The sequence below is a fragment of the Ailuropoda melanoleuca genome, chromosome 5 (assembly GCF_002007445.2).
Source record: "Ailuropoda melanoleuca isolate Jingjing chromosome 5, ASM200744v2, whole genome shotgun sequence".
NCBI classification, from domain to species: Eukaryota; Metazoa; Chordata; class Mammalia; order Carnivora; family Ursidae; genus Ailuropoda; species Ailuropoda melanoleuca.
Window position 1 is genome coordinate 35,344,033 of NC_048222.1, and position 20,910 is coordinate 35,364,942.

A 20,910-nucleotide genomic window follows, 5' to 3' on the forward strand; every position below is an offset into this window, starting at 1 on the left:
CCTTACACTATTTGCCAGTGTTTGACAGGAATTAATTTGATCTCCCCTAACTAATTCATAAGGTCCTTGATGGCAAGGAACTGTACCTTCTGCACTGCTCTGGTTCGCAAGGCTGTGTGGAAGGTAGACCATCCTATTGTCTACTGACAGATAGGGCTGACAGACAGGTGGAAGACTTACCCTCAGGCTGTGTTTCTACTCGGAGTGGAGCTGAACTCTCTCCGGAGCCGTGTTTGTTTTGAGCCATAACTCTAAAGACGTACACAGTCGCTGGCATTAGGTTTTGAATGGTTACCTGCATTTCTCCTGGGTGACTGGTATTCTCAACACGTTCCCTTTGGACAAAGAAGGGTGTGGAAAGAAAGAGCATCGATTAGGAATACTTCTAGAATGTGTAGTTTCATTTTCATTGCAATTCCTATAGATACAATGCCACGTCAAAATCTTAACTTTTGACTCTGGGAAACAAACTGAGGGGTTGCTGGAGGGGAGGTGGGTGGGGGGACGGGGTAACTGGGTGATGGGCATCAAGGAGGGCATGTGATGTGATGAGCACTGGGCGTTATACGCAACTAATGAATCACTGAACGTGATATCAAGTGATGTACTTTATGTTGGTTAACTGAATTTTTAAAAAATCTTAATTTAAGTCAAATTAACTCTCCAAAAAAGCAAACCTTCGGGATGGAACAGTTTATGGAACTGACTATGGAGAGTGGCAAAGCTCAATCTCACATGTGTCTGATAACTTGCTGACGTTCTTGCTTAAACATCACTGACTCTCTGGTCATAACTGCCACTTCCTTTCAGAGAAGGCACAGACAAGGGTGTTCGCGCTGCCGTTTCAAATGGGGCAACTGGCCATCGATTCTGTAGGCTTTAGGAATCGCTGAGTTTTAAGGAGTGGTATTCAAGGAGACAAACAGAAGGTGATTACAAGTATGACCCAGTTTTCAAAGAAAATATCAATTCTGTGTATATTTTGGATGAAAGACTCAATAAAAAGAAAGCTAGAGATTATCACTTTTAAAGTTGGGAACGTCAAAAATTAAAATGATACTCAAGTAACCCAATCTATAAAATAAGCTAATCCTGATACTGATTTTTATAAGTTATTTGTTAAAACAAATACTCTTTCAGAATGATATCTAAACTGATTTGAAATATGTGACAAATTTTATGACAAACAGGACAAGTGAATCTGCAGGCTAGTGCTAGGAACTGAAAACACAGGAGCAGTTATCTGGCTTCTTTAAAAGCAGTAGCTTCCAGACTCTAACCTGGGGTGTGTGTGTTCCACATTTGGGTCCATAATTATACTCAGTCTACTGTACGTACCATAACAAAAACCAGCTTGTATTACACACAAGAGTTTTCAACAAATACTGTGGAAGAATTCATTTGTTCTAGACAAACAGCTGGCCTTTAGGGATTGTCGATCATGTAAGGGGAGATCTGTATCTATCCTGACAGAGTAATAAAAAGGCCCCAAACTACTCTGTGGACAAAATTACTTGAAACTACATAATCTACTGAATTAAAATTCTTACTTTAAGATACTGGTAATTTTTCCTGAAATCACTCATTGAAATTTGTTTAGTTCTACGTGACCATATGCCAATCTGCCTGATTGTATGTGAACATTTACATTTCAGAGATTTAAGTACTTTTCAGTGGTTTTCTATAGTTTTTAAAACTACCTGATTTTAATTTAAAACAAACAAATAGTACCCACATCTTCACAGAGAGTGATTGTCTGTATACGATGTTAGGTCCACCGGAGAAGAAGACAATGGCAACAAAAATTACTGCTCAAAGATACTTGAGGTATCGACGGGCATCTTCTCTTCAGCTAACCCTCCAAATCACAAGACTTAAAAGGAGGATATCAGCTGATTTCTTACACTCTGAAGTTTCTGACAGCTGCTCTGATCACAAACGATCGCTGCCTAAAAGGAAGTATGGGATTTTACACTTCACCAAACCACAAGCTCCATGTGCCCAGATGAGGTCTGTTTTGCTCACTGTACGTAACAGTTCAAACAAAGAGTTTATGAAACTATCTTGAGAAAGATAGTTGGGGGTGCTATTTTACTTTGAATTGAAGTGTCTCGATCACATTCCCATATCAGAGCAGAACTGAGCAGAACGCTCATGCGTGGAAGCAGCCCCACAGATATGTGCAGGATGCATGAATGGAAATTTGCCTCCTTACGCAAACCCTGTATAGTAATAATATCACGTACACCTTTTGTTCGTTCCTATGTGAAAGGAAAAAACCAGGAGAAATGAGTGAAGGGAACGAAAAACTTAGAACAAATTTCTACAGAAACATTACCACCAAAAAAAAAAAAAAAAAAAAGAAATGTAATCATTTGAAAACACACAAAAAATATTCTTAGCTCCTGGGTCATAAAAATAACAAGTCTGATTTGGCTCAGGGTCTACAGCTTGCTAACTCCTGCGCTCAACTACGATACCTAAGGCTTCATCCATCTCTAAAATGTAACTTCTGGAATAACTTTGCATTTTCCATTTAGTGGCTAATATCAGAAAAGTACTCCTATTTACACTAAAAGCATTGGAAAAAAAAAAGTGTGAACACTTCATAGTTGAAAAGGCAGAGTTAGGACCCTTTGAAATCTCAAGAAACTCAGGCACCCAAAAGAATTATACTTCATGACCAAGACACACATGCCACCTGGTGGCTGATTTTTCAAGTGCAGGAAGTAGCCAGATTTGTAAATTCAGGTAGAGGCTTCTATCCTCACACTGAATTCTTATTTTAAGTCTGCGATGAAATAAGTCAAGCAGAGAAAGACAATTATCATATGGTTTCACTCACTTATGGAACATAAGAAGTAGGAAGATCGGTAGGAGAAGGAAGGGAAGAATGAAGGGGGGGGAACAGAAGAGGGAATGAACCATGAGAGACTATGGACTCTGGGAAACAAACCGAGGGCTTCAGAGGGAAGGGGGGTGGGGGAATGGGATAGGCTGGTGATGGGTAGTAAGGAGGGCACGTATTGCATGGTGCACTGGGTGTTATACGCAAGTAATGAATCATGGAACTTTACATCAAAAACCAGGGATGTACTGTATGGTGACTAACAGAATAAAAAATTAGTATTAAAAAAAAAAGTCTGCGACGAGAAGTTATTACCCTCATTTTTTTAGATGAGAAAACTTAAGCTTATAAAGGTTAAATAAATTCTGTTTATAATACAAATAAGCAGGATCTGGTCTTCTGACTTAGTGTTCTTTCTACTCCTTAATCGCTTTTATTCAGAAATCATAAACTTCATTCACAAATGAAATGACAAAAACATGACAGTCTCCAAGAACCTTCCTTTGAAATATTCCCTCAATTTATTCTGTTCTCTCCAAGTCACTGCTCTCAACTTTGTCCCGGCCATACCGACCACACGCCTAGATTAACTAGATTTGCCTCTCTGACTTCATTTCTTCTCCTCTTCTCTTTACGTAGTGCTCATAAACTACTAAGAAAAGTTATTTAATAAAATCACAGTGCACACTTGCTCAGGCGTCTAAAATGGTCCCCTCTTAACTGATTATGTCCAAATTCTTACTGGCGTTATGACATTTGGCTCCAAACTTCCTCTTTATTATAATCTCTTACTAATTCCTACCAGAACTCTGGGCCAGTTAAGCTAGCTTTCTTACTTTCCCATCCATCAAACACCAGACACGCAAATTAAATTGGATCCTCCTTGCACCTCCTCTTCCTTTATATATACTTGCCTTGTCTTCCTGCCTGACAATTTAATTTTAAATTGAAGTGACAGATTCTCATTAAAAACAAAAGTATATATAGTTTTAAAAAATCCAAAAGTCCCAGTTTTTCTCTCCCCTCAAAACCTGTCCTTCCCTGACACCTAACTGTGGCACGTACTGACCTGTATCTTACCAGACTCTTCATGTCAGGTTTTCTCAGCCTTAGCACTATTGAGCTTTTGGGCGGGATAATTCTTTGTTGTAAGGGGCTGCCCTGTACACTGCAGGACGTTTATCAGCACTGTGGCTTCGACTCATTGGATGCCAGTAAGCATCCTCTCTCATCTGAGTTTTAATAACCAAAATGTCACCAGACACGGCCAAATGTCCACTGAAGGATGGGGACAAACTGTCCCTCGGTGAGAATCACTGCTTTAGGCATTTACGTACACATCAAAATACACAGATACGTCATTAAAAAAATTCCTGTATCACGCTTCCTATGGATATACATATATTAATTATGTGCCCATTCCTCCATCGATGGGCATTTACTTTCTTTCCTTTTTCTCATTCTTACAATTAATGTTACAATAAACATTTTTATGAGTGCCCTATGTTTACGTATATCCGTTACCTACAGAACATCTAGAAGCGTAATTGTTGGATTGATGGGTATGTGCATTAAAAAGGTAAAAAAAATTCTGCCAAATCACTTTCTCCAAGGGCTACTCTTACACTGCCACCAGAAGCCTAGAGCGGATTTCTTCCCAGCATTTTAACTTGCTTAACACTAGATATTATCAACTTAAAATTTTTGCCAGCCTTATAAGTGAAAAAAAGTTTCACTTTTTGCATTATTTTGTATTTCCCAGACTGCGAGCAATGGCAAAAACATTTTTTCTTTATTTATAATAATTTTTTATTATGTTATGTTAGTCACCATACAGTACATCCTTAGGGCGAAAACATTTTTTAACTTTAATGGGCCTTCCATTAACTTCTGCTAATCATCTACTTGTACCACTTGCCTCTTGGGATATTTGTCTCTTACTTACGATTTGTGGGAGCTCTTTATACAGACTGGATAGCAACACAATGTTTTATAAATGTCACAAATTTTTTCCCAGCTCATCACTTGATAGTTTTTGTTTATGATGTTTTATCGCATGGAATTTTACACTGTTATATAATAAACTTTGTCGCTCTTTCCTATTGTAGCCTGGATATCCTGTCTTCTGTTAAAAGGCCTTTCACACTCAAGCGATAAAATAGTTTCTATATTTTCTTCTAATACATTTATGAGCTTTAAAATCTCTCTTTTTTGTTTGTTTTGCTTTTTTTAAAATAATTTTTTATTATGTTATGTTAGTCACCATACAGTACATCCTTAGTTTCTGATGTAGTGTTCCATGATTCGTTATTGGCATATAACACCCAGCGCTCCATGCAGTATGTGCCCTCCTTAATATCTGAGCTTTAAAATCTCTTAATCTATCGATAATTTATTGTTATATATAAGACAGAGATACAACTTCAATTCTTTCCAAATGGAGTTAATTAATGCAACGTGATTTCTTGAGTAAGCTATTATTTCTCCATTGACTGAAATGAATTTATTCATTTAACAAGTAATTATTTAGTGTTATATGTCAGGCCCTGTTTAAGGTGCCCGTGATACTCTATTGAATAAGACAGACATAAGTAACAGGTTAATTAAAAGAGAAGATTTCAGAGTGCTAAGTGTTCTGAAAACAAAACAAAAGCAAAAAACAAAAACAAAAAACAAAAACAAACAGGGTGATGTGATAGCAGTGGTGTTCTGGTAAATGTTTACTAACCAGCTCTGGTTTGTAGCACTCGCCCCAGTAAATACTCGTGCTGTGCCCTGTTTTGAGATACCAAGTCATCACCAGGTCTGCAAAATTTCCTGAAACTTTAATATCTGGCTTGGGAACAAACTGACTCTAGAACACCATTGTGTGATAGGGCCGAAGGGGGCTAAGCTGGGTGGGTATTCATGGAAGGCCTATGGAAATATCATCTGAAGATGACAGATACGAAGCCAGAAACAGTTGTTTGTGAGGGAAATGCATTTCTGGTAGAAGGAACAGCAAGGGCAAAGGACCTGGAGTGGAAAGAAGTTTGTTATTCTGAGGAATTACTAAGTGTTTTTTCCTTTTGTGAAATACTACGAAATTAGCAATGAGATGTGAAAGACTATCGTGAGATATTTTAACACAGATGCCATTTGGTAGTAATGTCTTGCCTTTTTGTGTCTAGAACTATGTTTATCTTTATAATTCCCAAAACATCTGGCACAATGTTCAGAAAAACATTATTCTATGAGTAGCTCCATCTATCTGGCCCAAATGAGGTCATGCAGACTTCTCAAGAATTTTAAATCAAGGGGTTTTGATGGAGGTTCCTATCCTTGTGGAACTTGACAGTCTTAAATACAAAGTGTATCAGCTGTAAGCACCCTGGTAGAGACACAAGCTTTATTTCATGTGTGAGGGCCCTAACCAAAACGCATATTTTAGCTTTCTTATTTTGGTATGAATGAAGAAATCTACTTGGCAATGCTAAGAATACATAGCACGTGGCAAGTTCCTCCCAAAGGTCTTATAGTAGGGTTGGGGAAACAACACAAATAAACATAAAATAGCAGAAGAGTAACAACTTATGGCAGTAAGAGATCATGTGTTATCGTAATTAAGTGCCAATATTAGTGACATGAACATATATAAGAGAAAGGCTGTATATGCTGAAAAAGGTGGAGAAAAACGCATGAGGGCTTTCTGGGGCTTAATCTGGGCCATGAAGGACGAACTGACTTCAGCTTCAGTTGGGAAAGGGGGAAGCAACTGAGGAGAACATACTGGAAGAAAGGTGGAATGGGATGGGAATCAGACTGGCTTCATCAGAAAGGGAGTTACACTGGGAGGAGACACGAGTATGGTTGAACAGATAAAATAAAGCTGGACTATGAGTAAAGTGGCCTGGGGATTCTGGACAATCTCCCATAAGCAATGAAGAAGCCAAGTGAGCTCCTGAAAGAGGTGGAGATGAGGAACTTCATGAAAATGCGGTTAGGAAAATTAGCTCCTAATTACTTTGGTTCATTAAGGAGACCCCCAGGGAACTCAGCAGCCCACATCCACATACGAGTACAGGCAAATATTCATTTAAGATTACTCCTATAAATTAAGTCTACCTTAATTTCTAGAGTCTGACTGTTCTAATTCAGTCATGTCCTACAGGCTGTGGTGACCGAACCTTATGAAAAAAGAGTAGCGCTAGTTATATATTATTATTTCCACTTAAATAGCTCTATCTACACCCTCTCCCCAAGTTATTCCAGAGAGGCAGGAAAGAATGAATACCAGGACCTCAGTCTGATTGGGATAAATTTTAATGACCTAAAATTGGGAAATACGCATCTTGGTGATCATATTTTTTGTACCAAAAATTGGTATAGATTCTGCACAACAAAGAGCCAGGGTGAGCATGACTGGCCTGGGATAGACCAAGATGCAATGAACTGGCTCCGGACATATGGACGCTTACCTAGCAATCCCCTCCTTGGTGTAGAAGACAGAGTAGGTAAGGTTGTCTCCATGAGGATCTGATGCAGGTGTCCGCCACGTCAATTTGATGAAGCGGGTAGAGACCAGGGAGGCCACGACATCCCGAGGAGCTGAAGGCAGTGGTCCCGTTGTGGCTGGTGCTAGATGGTCAGTAGTGGCACTGGTCAGTGAAGTGGGAGGTAATGTTGGGATGGCAACATCTTGTCATGTGCAAACATTGGGGAATATGAAGGGCAAACCACGACGGTTTTAAAAAAGAGAACAGAAAAAACAAAAAACAAAAAAGAAATAAACAAAACCACGATGGGAAATAAAATAAAATGAATGAACATAAAAAAGGCCATTAAACTGAAGGCTAACATGCAGGCCAGGGTTAACTACTGAAAACTAATGGGCACTATTCAGACACATCACTGTAGAGCAAGCAGACTTTCTGGTCACTATAATGGTTGTGGGCAAGGGACAGGGAGGGTGACGGCTGAGAATAAAACATCTCACAGAAGGACACAGCAGTGACCAAGTAATTTTAATTCTGAAAGCAGCATGCAACACCTGTCAAACTTTGCACATAAAAGTCTCACCTATGATAAAAGCTCGGTACTTTTAGTTACTTTATCAAATATGGAATAATATGAGCCTAGTCACTCTGGACATAGGCCCAGGCTACCATGACCTCACTGCAGAGCTGGTATCTTCAGTTCTGCAGGAGACTCAAGAGCCACCCACATCTTTAACTTTTGTCTGATATTAAACACTGCTCTCTGTAATTCAGCAATACGCAGGCAAGTCTGACAACCTTCCTTACTTCACTAATATTTCTTTTGCTATTTCATTTTCAATTCATTTAAATATAGCAATATAAAAACATGAATCAAAAATCCCCAAACCATAAAAACACAATACTTAGTAGCTTATCTGTTTGTTACAGTCCTCTCTACAATCTATATGACCATGGCTTGCAGACTCAGGACATGGACGGGATAGATGAAGCAGCGGCAAGTCAAAGCTCCGCTCACCAAAAACCCCAGTTTGTATACTTATAGTCCTGGGTAACTTTATTACTCCTCAAGGCAGTCCATTCTGTTGTTGGACACTCCTGATTTTCCCAATATTGAACCGAAAATATCCTGCATCTTGGGGCCAGAAAGTGTAAGTAGAATCTCACAATTTTTAACTAAAGGAGTTCATCCAAGTTGTGTCATAACCTTAATGGGAAAATTAGTAGAAGAGAGGCAGGCAGGAAAACATGAAAATTCTGGACCTGATTTTCAGTGAAATGGTAGGTCAACCACCTCTGGGAAAGGTCTGTGAATTGAAATCTCAAGTAAGGCAGTCAAATAACTATGCCAGAGTAAGTTCTCTAACGGCAAATACTGAGAAGACCAGCCTAAGTCGCTCCTTAGGTGGGGAAGGGGCAAGAGTCATCCAACAGCTACCATTCCTACATGGCAGTCTGGCTCTTCATACGGACCCACTGGCGCCTTACAACTCTATGAGAAAAGGACAGTCACTTTATTTCTGACTTATATGTAGAGACTAACATTTAAAAGGGCTAAATTGCTCATCCTATGTCACAGGCGGGAAACGATGGAGTTAAAACCAACTTTGGTTTTTAGTTTAAGCCAAAAGGATTTCCACTCCTGCTGTGCCACTTATCCACTGTGTCATCGTGGGCAACTCAATTGCTCTCTCTTGTCCTCTCCCTATGAGAAAGTTCTTTGAACAGAGTGCTATCAGAATGTAAGACTATGAAGTCACAGCCACAGTCCCAGAAGATACAAGTCCACACTCCACTGACACAAGTGTCCACGCTGTAAGAAGGTTACATGTGAACGGCCTGTAAGGCCTCATTCTTATTCCTGATGCTTCGACGGATGTGCTGCCTCAGAGAAAATGCCTCTCCTTCACAGCTTTCGGAGTTGTTTTTCATATACTGTGTCAGTTTATTCACACAATAACCCCATGAGGTAGGATGGGAATGAGAGGATTGGAGGCTGGGGTGAAGGTGAGAAAGGAGTCAAGGACTCCTAGGTTTCTGGCTTGGGAGAATGGGTGGTGGGTGATGTCATTCACAGAGAACGGCAATATTAGAAGAGACCAGAGACTGAGGGAGAGAGGGCAGATCTGGTTCTGAACGTGCTGTGTCCAAAGTAATGATCCAATATCCGCCAGAGAAATGTGTAAGAAGTAACCAGAAATATGAGTCTCTGATTATTGTATAATGAAGTCACTAAAGACCCTTAGAGGGAAACGNGAATGAAGTCACTAAAAACCCTTAGAGGGAAACGGTTCAAAGAGTAGCCTGAACAGTCTTGCTTTGTTGCCTCATTTCTGTGCCCATCCAGAAACACACTAAGTAAAAGCTGCTTCCAAGTCTGACCCGACTCATTAAGCTAAATTTCCCCCAACTATCCGCTGGTTGGAGAGGAGAGGAAATCTGTAACGTGAGAGGTAGTACAGCATACCGCAAAGAGCCCAGGATTTCAAGTACAAACACCCTGTGTTCAAAACTTGCTTCTGCCCCTTCCTAATAATGTGAAGCTGGACAAGTCACTTGGTCTCTCTGATCTCAGTTACCTTGTCTATAAGCTGGAAACACTCCCCACCCATGTCCCAGGCTGATGTGAACCCCACGAACATCAGTAAGAAAAGTGTATGTGGGAAGCACTAGGTACATGTTATCACCACAATTAGCTTGAATGGGTGACAAACAGAAGAACGTAAGTATAAAGGCAACCAGGAGGGGAATGTAAGCAGGAAGGACAAGGGCACAGAAGTAATGGGTGATGACTAAAAGAATCGTCACACAGGGAAACTTCAATTAGCCTATGGAACTTCTAGAACACACATCTGTAAGTCTTTAATGGCACCCAGCGCCTCCCATGTATGTTCAGGCTGAATCATGCTAACCTATAAGCTCCTGGAGGACAAAATCTATATCTGCTTCCTCTTGGCATCACTCATGTGCCTGTGTATACCTTAGACAATCAATAAATGTGTATTTATTGAATTAATAAGTAGAAGAAAATTCAGGGAGAATGTTAGTGCAATGAAGACCAGTGTTGCTAGAATCTCATCCCACACAACAATACTTTAATAGTTCTTTTTTTTTAAAGATTTTATTTATTTATTCGACAGAGATAGAGACAGCCAGCGAGAGAGGGAACACAAGCAGGGGGAGTGGGAGAGGAAGAAGCAGGCTCACAGTGGAGGAGCCTGATGTGGGNGTCAAGGACTCCTAGGTTTCTGGCTTGGGAGAATGGGTGGTGGGTGATGTCATTCACAGAGAACGGCAATACTAGAAGAGACCAGAGACTGAGGGAGAGAGGGCAGATCTGGTTCTGAACGTGCTGTGTCCAAAGTAATGATCCNCCGCCCCATATTTTAATATTTCTAGCTGATTCAAAGAATATACGAATAACATTTATGTAGTTATGTTATATAAACATTTGCTTTGCAAATGTATCTATCTTATCAGTTATACCTAGAATAAAAGTATAAATAATGCCAGGTCATCATAAGTGATTCCTAGTTAACTATGGGAAAAATCCATGTCCATTCTGGTCCTGATGTTTCGCACCCACTTTCCCCAAGTTCGTTCTTTTCCTGCTGTTCCATGTCCTAGTTGGGAGGGTAAGGGAAGAGTCTTATGTGATCCCAGAGAATCAAACAGGCAGTTAGGTTACACCAGGATCAATGGCAAATGATATAGACTGGGACTTCAGCTTCTAGCATGATGGTTTGAGGACTTCAACAAATGCTTTTCCCAAAAAACAACTATAAAGCTGGACAAAACTGTCAAAGACTGGAAATGGGCAAAGGCATGCAACAAACCAAGAAGCATTTATTTGTGAAAATTATCATTATTCAGGTGAAAACAGCAAGTGTGTGTCGTTCCCGCCTGTGGCTGTTCCAAGCTCCCCACCTCTGTGGGAGTAGTTTTCAACCAGAGCAGGGCAGGCTCCCAAGCCGGTGGCTTTGCTGCTGCTGCCAGAGGGGCTCATCTGATGTGGAGTACCGTCAGTCAGAGTGGTAATCTTGGTGGCACGTGACTAGGAAGGGCCAGTGTCTCTGCGAGCCTGAGGCTGTGATCTTTTTCCAGAGCCAACAGTGGAGGATAGACTAGCAGGATTTAACAGGGAGTTTGGGAAGGTGAAAAAACAGTAAGAAGGCTCGATAAGCTCTCCACATACCCCAGGAAGACTGAAAGCCATGGGTATGAGCGGCAGAGCCAGCAGCAGGTCCAGGGGACCCACATATCCCTGGTCAGCGGAACCTACGCGTGTGTTCCGAGGACCAGTGAGAGAGCCCCGTAGAAAGCAAAAGCTGAGGCAGACTAAAAAATGGCCTCAAGTTTGAATGCATGCCCCAAACCACACCAGATCCACCAGCTGAGAGTGGAAGGCTTACTGGTGTGAGGTGTTTGATCACTACTTCTGACTGATATTTGGCTAAACACTAATCCATATAGACGCAAGGGTTACCCCGAGAAAGCCAGACTTAAAAATGAAAACAAGAAAATAAAAAACAAAAGCTAAGCAGAAATATCAATGGTTGCACAGTGTGGGGAAGATGGACTTGAAGGATTTAGTCCAGGCAAGCTTACTCTACAAACAAAAGAGGGGAGGGGAGGGGAGGGGGAGTCAGAACCCACAGCAGCTACAGTATGCTCTCCAAAATGTCCAACAGCCAACAAAAAATGAAGAGACATGCAAAGGAACGAAGCATGACCTATACTCAGGCTAATGTAAAAAATGCAGTCAATACAAAAGGTCTTGGGGTCTTTGGATATTAGATTCAACAAAGACTTCAAAGCAGCTGTTAAAAATATCTTCAAAGAACTAAAGAAAACGGTCAGGAACTATGCAGGGTCTGAGATTTACCTTACTTATGAGCTAACAAGACAGGCTATTACTGTTTCATGGGCACTGGCAGAAACACAAGTCTTGCATCAGAGACAAAATGTTACTCCTCAGGGCAACGGCAATAGCTAGAGCTTCCTGTTCGTGTTCATCGGTGCCCCAGGCCCCCCAAGCCCCACGAAGGTAATGTAAAGGGCCCAGGATGGCTGCGTACACATGCAGCAGGTTGTTAAAGGAGAAGAACCCCGAGCTTGAAGAATTTACCACTTCTACAGCAAGCCCCAAAGAGCAGGCCTGCTGTGGATATCTGATTTAATTCTGCCGTGATCAGGCACACACATTGTTGCAGTCTTTTAAAATTTCCTGAGACTTGTTTTACGTCCCAGCATATCCCGGAGATTGTTTTGTACGTGCTTGAAAAAAATTCTGTATCTGTAGCTGTCGGGTGGAGATTCTATAATATCAGGCCAACGTGGTTGTCAGAGTTAAGTCTTCTATACCCTTCATGTTTTCTAATTGTTTTAATCAGTTTTTGAGAGAATACTAAAATTTCCAATTATTATCACTGAACTGTATATCTTTTCTTTGAATATATTGATTATAAATACATATACGTCTAATAACAGAGCCCCCAATAGTGAATTCAGAGAAATATGGGGAAACTGCCAATTTTTGGAAATCAAACAACCCACTTCTAAGTAACCCAAGGATCAAAGGAGAAGTCACAGAAATCACAAGAAAAATTTAAAAAACATCTTTAACTGAATGAAGATAAAAACACAACAAATTAAAAATTATGGGATGCAGCTAAGGCAATGCCTAAAGGGAAATTTAAATACCTTTATCAAAAGAGAAGTCTCACTGGAATACCCAGTCTCCTACGTAGTGGAGAGTGTTCATCTTAAGCATACACACACACACACACACACACACACACACACACACGAACCCTACAAGGTGATGGGTGTTTTAATTAACTTGTTAACTTGATTGCGGGAATCCTTTCTCAACATATACATATATCAAATCATCGTGTTGTACACTTTAAATATATTACCATTTATTTGTCAATCATACCTCAATAAAGCTGGGAAAAAATAAACTGAATAATATTTTAGACAAGTTTTAAAAAAAGACACAAGACTAAAAGAAATTAATAGAAGACATAAGTTACCTAAATCAAGAATCAAGGAAGGGACAATATGACCAACCATATATGGTAGATTACAAAGTAAAATTATGAACAAATTTATGCCAATAAATCAGGTAACTCAGAGGAAACAGAAAAATTCCCAGAAAGACAAAAATCACCAAACCTACTTACAAAGAAACACAAAATTTGGGTAGAACTATAACAGAGACATTTAACTAGTAATTAAAAATCTTCCCATACAGACAAGTCCAAGCCCAGATAGCTTTAACGGTAAATGCTATCAAATATTTTAAAAAAGAACAAACAGGCCTTAAATTTGTGTGGAACCAGAAAAGGCTCCGAATCGCCAAGGAATTGCTGAGAAGGAAAAACAAAGCTGGGGCATCACATTGCCGGATTTCAAGCTGTACTACAAAGCTGTGATCACAAAGACAGCATGGTACTGGCACAAAAACAGATACATAGACCAATGGAACAGAATAGAGAACCCAGAAATGTACCCTCGGCTCTTTGGGCAACTAATCTTTGATAAAGCAGGAAAAAACATCCGGTGGAAAAAAGACAGTCTCTTCAATAAATGGTGCTGGGAAAATTGGACAGCTACATGCAAAAGAATGAAACTTGACCACTCTCTCACACCATACACAAAAATAAACTCNCACACAAAGATAAACTCCAAATGGATGAGAGACCTTGATGTGAGACAGGAATCCATCAAAATCACAGAGGAGAACATAGGCAGCAACCTCTACGACATTGGCCAGAGCAACCTTTTTCACGACACATCTCCAAAGGCAAGAGAAATAAAAGATAAAATGAACTTATGGGACTTTATCAGGATAAAGAGCTTCTGCACAGCCAAGGAAACAGTCAAAAAAACTAAGAGACAGCCCACGGAATGGGAGAATATATTTGCAAAGGACACCACAGATAAAGGACTGGTATCCAAGATCTACAAAGAACTTCTCAAACTCAATACACGAGAAACAAATAAACAAATCATAAAATGGGCAGAAGATATGAACAGACACTTTTCCAATGAAGACATACAAATGGCTAACAGACACATGAAAAAATGTTCAAAATCATTAGCCATCAGGGAAATTCAAATCAAAACCACACTGAGATACCACCTTACGCCAGTTAGAATGGCAAAGATAGACAAGGCAAGAAACAACAATTGTTGGAGAGGATGTGGAGAAAGGGGATCCCTCCTACATTGTTGGTGGGAATGCAAGTTGGTACAGCCACTCTGGAAAACAGTGTGGAGGTCCCTTAAAAAGTTAAAAATTGAACTACCCTATGACCCAGCCATTGNACCCTATGATCCAGCAATTGCACTACTGGTTATCTACCCCAAAGATACAGACGTAGTGAAGAGAAGGGCCATATGCACCCCAATGTTCATAGCAGCATTGTCCACAATAGCTAAATCNGAAGGAGCCGAGATGCCCTTCAACAGATGACTGGATTAAGAAGATGTGGTCCATATATACAGTGGAATATTAGCCATCAAAAAGAACGATTTCTCAACATTTGCTGCAACATGGACGGGACTGGAAGAGATAATGCTAACCGAAATAAGTCAAGCAGAGAAAGACAATTATCATATGGTTTCACTCATTTATGGAACATAAGAAGTAGGAAGATTGGTAGAAGAAGAAAGGGAAGATGGGGGGGGGTAAACAGAAGGGGGAATGAACCATGAGAGACTATGGACTCTGGGAAACAAGCTGAGGGCTTCAGAGGGGAGGTGGGGGGGATTGGGATAGGCTGGTGGTGAGTATTAAGGAGGGCACGTACTGCATGGTGCACTGGGTGTTACGTGCAAGTAATGAATCATGGAACTTTACATCAAAAACTAGGGATGTACTGTACGGTGACTAACATAATATAATAAAAAAATATTATTAAAAAAAAAGAAAGAAATACTAATCCTTCACAATGCTTTCAGAAAACAGAAGAGAAACAATTCCAGCTCATTCTGTGAGGCCAGAATTACTCTAATATCAAAGCCAAAGGAAAGAAACTACAGATAAATATTTCTCATGATCACAGATGCAATAACTCTTAATGAAATACTAGAAAATCGTATTTGGTAACACATTAAAAGGGTTATACAGCATGACCGAGTAGGATTTATCATAGGAATCCAAGACTAGTTTAACATTCAAAAATCAATGTAATATACACATTAGAGAAAAAAAGAACAACTGATCACCTTAATAGATGCAAAAAAAGCATTTGACAAAAACACCTACCTATTCATGATAAAAACTCTCAACATACTAGGAATAGAAGCAAAGTTCCTCATCCTAAAAAATCTACAGTAAAAATTACACTAAATGGTTAAAAAGTAAATGCTTTTCCCTAAGGTTGGATACAAGACAAGGGTGTCAGCTCTCATTTCTTATATTAAGCATTGTACTTAAAGTTCTAGCCAATGCAGGAAGGCAAGAAAAAGAGACAAAGGAAATAAAGATTAGAAAAGAGGAAGGAATATTGTTTTTATTTGTGGATGACCTAATTATATCTGTGTAGAAAACTCTAATAATCTACCAAAAAAAAGTTACTCAAATTAATAAGTTTAGCAAAGTCATAGAATGCAGTCAATATATAAAAACCAACTCAATTTCTATATAGTAGGAGTGAACACCCCAAAAATGGAATTAAGAAAACAATTCCATTCATGACAGCATCAAAAAAGAACAAAATATTTAGGAATAAATTTAACAAAGAAGTGTAAGATTTGTACCCTGAAAACTACAACACATTGCTGGAAAGAAATTAAACAACATCTAAATAAAGAATATCTAAATGAAAAAAAGATCTAAATAAATGAATGCTCATGGATTAGACGACAATGTTATTAAGATGACAAGCTACTCCTAAAATGTAATAGAAATGCCAAAGACCTAGAATAGCCAAATCAATTCTGAAAAAGAAAAAAAAAAAGGTTGGAAGACTTGCATTACCCCAAATTACAAAATTTATAGTAAAACTCCAGGAATCAAGACAGTCTGGTACTGGCATATGAATAGGTATCTAGATCAATGGAAGAGAACCGAGAGTCCATAAATAAACCCCTAAGTTTGTGGTCCATTGGTTTTTGGCCAAGGCGTCAAGAACTTTTAATGTGGGAAGAACAGTCTTTCCAACAACTGGTGTAGTACAACTATACATCCATGTGCAAGGTAACGAACTCAGATCTTTACTTAGCACCACATACAAAAATTAACTCAAAATGCCTCATAGACTTAAGGGAAGAATTAAGACTTCTAGAAGAAAATATAGGAGGAAGTCTTCATGTCTCAGGTTAGAAAAGCATTCTTGGACATGACAACAGAAGCACAAGACATAAAAGAAAAAAAACTGATAAATTGCATCTATTAAAAATAAAAACTTCTGGGGCGCCTGGGTGGCACAGCGGTTGGGCGTCTGCGTTTGGCTCAGGGTGTGATCCGGGCGTTATGGAATCGAGCCCCACATCAGGCTCCTCCGCTATGAGCCTGCTTCTTCCTCTCCCACTCCCCCTGCTTGTGTTCCCTCTCTCGCTGGCTGTCTCTCTGTCGAATAAATAAAAATAAAATCTTAAAAAAATAAATAAATAAAATAAATAAAAATAAAAACTTCTGCACTTTAAGAAAAACACAACCAGGGGCGCCTGCGTGGCTCAGTCATTAAGTGTCTGCCTTCAGCTCAGGGCGTGATCCCAAGGTCCTGGGATCAAGCCCCACATCGGGCTCCCTGCTCCGCTGGGAGCCTGCTTCTCCCTCTCCCATGCCCCCTGCTTGTGTTCCCTCTCTTGCTGGCTGTCTCTCTCTCTCTGTCAAATAAATAAATAAAAATCTTAAAAAAAAAAAAAAGAACACAACCAAACAAATGACAAGACAAGCCACAGACTGGCAGAAAATATTTCTGAATCATGCATCTGATAAAGGACTTGAACATATAATTCAGAATATATATTCAGGACCAGAATATGTAATGAACTCTTATAAATCAATTAGAACAACAACCCAATTTAAAAGTCTGCAAAAGACTTAGACATCTTACCAAAGAAAACATAAGAACAGCTAATAAACACATGAAAACAAGTGCAACATCATTAGTCATTAGGGAAAAGTAAATTAAAACCACAATGACATACTACTATCACACTCACTAGAATGGATACAATCAAAAAGGGTTCTAAGTGCTGTACCAACACAGTACTAAGTGTTAGTGAGGGCACTGAAGGACCGGAATCTCCTACATTGTTGGCGGGAATGTATGAAGTCTTCCAACTGATGAACACGAATTGTCTCCTTTTATTATTTAGATCCTTAATTTCTTTCAAAAATGTTCTGCAGTTTTCAGAGCATAAGTTCTACGCTTTTTGGTTAATTTACTCCTGAGTATTTTATTCTTTTTGATGTTATCATAAATGGAATTATTTTAATTTTAATCTCAGATCATTCATTGCCAAGTATACAGAAATACAAGTGATTTTTGTATATGGATATTGACTCTTGCTGAACTCATGTATTAGTTCTAATAGTTTACTTGTGCATTCCTTATGATATTTTATATATAAGATGATGTCATCTGTGAACAGAGAGTTTTACTGGTAGTTTCTTAAAAAGTTAAACATAGACTTAGCATACAACCCAGGAATTTTACTCCTAGGAATCTACCCAAGAGAAATGAAAACAAATGTCCACGCAAAGATTTGTACACAAATGTTAACAGTATCATTATTCAGAATACTTAAAAACTAGAAACAATCCAAGTGTCCACCCACTGATAAACAGGTAAACACAATGAGGTATATCTCTTTTTTTTAAATTATGTTCAGTTCGCCAACATACAGTACATCATTAGTTTTTGATGTAGTGTTCGACGATTCATTGAGGTATATCTCTCAAAAAGACATTATTCAGGGGCGCCTGGGTGGCACAGCGGTTAGGCGTCTGCCTTTGGCTCAGGGCGTGATCCTGGCGTTATGGGATCGAGCCCCACATCAGGCTCCTCCGCTATGAGCCTGCTTCTTCCTCTCCCACTCCCCCTGCTTGTGTTCCCTCTCTCGCTGGCTGTCTCTATCTCTGTCGAATAAATAAATAAAATCTTTAAAAAAAAAAAAGACATTATTCAGCAATAAAAAGACAAAAAATATGCCACAATGTGTATGATTTCAAAAACATTACCCTAAATGAAAGAACCAGTTGCAATAGACTACATATTCCATGATTCCATTTTTATGTANTATTCAGCAATAAAAAGACAAAAAATATGCCACAATGTGGATGATTTCAAAAACATTACCCTAAATGAAAGAACCAGTTGCAATAGACTACATATTCCATGATTCCATTTTTATGTAAATGAACTACAAAAGGCAAGTTTGTAAGTGACAGAAAGCAAATCACTGATTATCTGTGGCTGGGGGCAAGAGTAGGTATTGACTGTAAGCAGATATAAGTGATTTGGGGGGGGAGATTTTTGTATCTATACTGTGATGATAATACATACCTCTATAAATTCACTAAAAATTACTGAAGTATACACTTACAATGCATGAATTTTATGGTATGTAAATCATACTTCAATAAAATCATTAAAAAGAATGAAATAGCTTAACCTGGCTACGTGGAACTATCCAACATACTTTCTCCAGTGTATAGTTAAGATGGTTACAGAGTTACAAAAGCAATAGTTACAGAATCCTAGGACATTTCTGTGGCTCAAAACACCTGAGCTTATAACCAACCTGTCTGAAGTCTTCACAAGAATAAAGTATCCAGAAATTACTCAACGATTTTACAAATACCAATCAGTCATCAAGGGCCCCAAGGATAAGTGAAATCTTTTTTTTTAAAGTCTGATTATATTAAGAGTTATGACATGTTGTGTGATGAGCACTGGGTGTTATACGCACCTAATGAATCATTCAACACGGCATCAAAAACTAATGATGTACTATATATTGGCAAACTGAACATAATAATAAAAAAGGGTTATGCTGCTTCCTTTGCCTTTTGCCCCCAAAGTTCCATCCTGAAAATAAAAGATCTGAACACATCAGTCCCCAAAACCATCTACGGAATAAAGCCCAAACACCTGAGTACAGAGTTCAAGGTCCTGCATGCTGTGCNGTCAAGGTCCTGCAAGCTGTGCCCTAGGTTTGCCTGGTTACTGAACAGGAAAGGACTGTTCAGCTTTGGTACCTTGTGTGCACACTGCTACTGCATTTGGAGCAATCAGCACCACGTAAATCAGACTCCAAAGGCAACTGGGAAAGATGTTTGAGAAAAGGTATTAAACTTTCAAAATCCAAACATCAAAAATGCTATTAGCTCTGACCTGCTGCCCAAACACTCGGCAGCAGCTTCACACCGGCACTTTCACTGAAACCTAATGACCTCACTGGGCTCCGAAGTGGGACTAACTGAAGTGATTGTGTGAGACCCCGAAGAAGGACTGTATTCCTCCTGATGCAGTATGCTCTTCGAGGAAATCAGCAGAACTGTTCTCATTTTCTGAGAAATCACTTTCAAACTCCAGCTACTCTGTGGTTGATAGATCTGGTGTTAATGATACATCAGATTCGTGATTGATCCAGTGTCACTTTTAGCAGTTTATAATTATGAGTTTAACCAATATATCGACGCATGTAGAACAGTTTCTAGATAGAGATCATTAAATTCTGTGCTGGGCATGTTGCCCTCAGTTAAGTGGATCCAATTATCCTAATTTGACACCCACTCACACCAGCCAAGTGAGCTGTGTGTAGGCACATTTAAATTTTCTTTTGAAATCCAAATTTCCTTTCCTTTTTCATAATTTTTTTTGGGAAACATATTAGTTTTAAAATTTCTTTCTCACCTTTTGAAGGAGTTCAGAAGATTTTGAAGGTATCTAGGGGAAAATTTCTTTCTAGTCCTTCATTTCCTTGCATAAAGGAATTTACTAAATTGGTTATTTTCCAGGAAAATAGAAGCAGTATTCAAAATTCATTGTTCAAAACTGAATCAGATTAACATGGTGCTTTATTGCTCTAAACATAATAGCAATGTCAACAAAAAAAACAGTTCCACAGAGCATTTCTTTTGGGAGAAGTTAACAAGTGTACCATAAAAAAAAGAGAACAATCGTATTCGTGAGATTGTGCAGGTCTGCCATACTTTTTGCATGTTAAAAACTCCCAGCAATTCTACAGGAGAAAAACCTGTTCAGTTTGTTAACCTAGAATTTCCCATTCCTACATGATCATGAAATCTCTTTTCCCCAAACAGGAACCCAGTTTGGGCAATCTTTAACACCCGAGACAGTGTCTGGCAAAGGTCGTTAAACGAGCCTCTGTCTGAAAACCAGTCACTGTTCAACTACTTCTGCAGGGAGTCTATTTCATATTTTTACTTAAAAACCAATGGTAATAAGCTTGTTATAGAAGTAATCTATTTATCTTTTTAAGCCATCAAATCTTTATTATGTTCAGAAGTAATTTATGCAATACAGAAGTACACAGAGCAAAAGGATTAAAGTTCTACCTTTCATCATTCTCAAAATACTACTAAGGTTTGTTTTATAT

The 20,910-nt window shown here is 39.0% G+C and overlaps 1 protein-coding gene across 5 annotated transcripts in view; it reads right to left on the reverse strand.

Moving 5' to 3' along the window:
- Window positions 1-20,910, reverse strand: part of NEO1 (neogenin 1) — a 206,486-nt gene that overhangs the window by 50,485 nt on the left and 135,091 nt on the right. For 3 of the 5 annotated variants that reach the window (XM_034660703.1, XM_034660704.1, XM_034660701.1), the window contains exons 8-9: window positions 7,306-7,465; window positions 181-335 (exon numbers count right to left, since the gene is read on the reverse strand). In XM_034660703.1, the coding sequence (XP_034516594.1) occupies window positions 181-335; window positions 7,306-7,465 (315 nt within the window). Of the gene's footprint in view, window positions 1-180; window positions 336-7,305; window positions 7,526-20,910 lie in introns of all 5 variants that reach the window. The other 2 variants (XM_034660702.1, XM_034660700.1) reach the window with 1 other exon arrangement.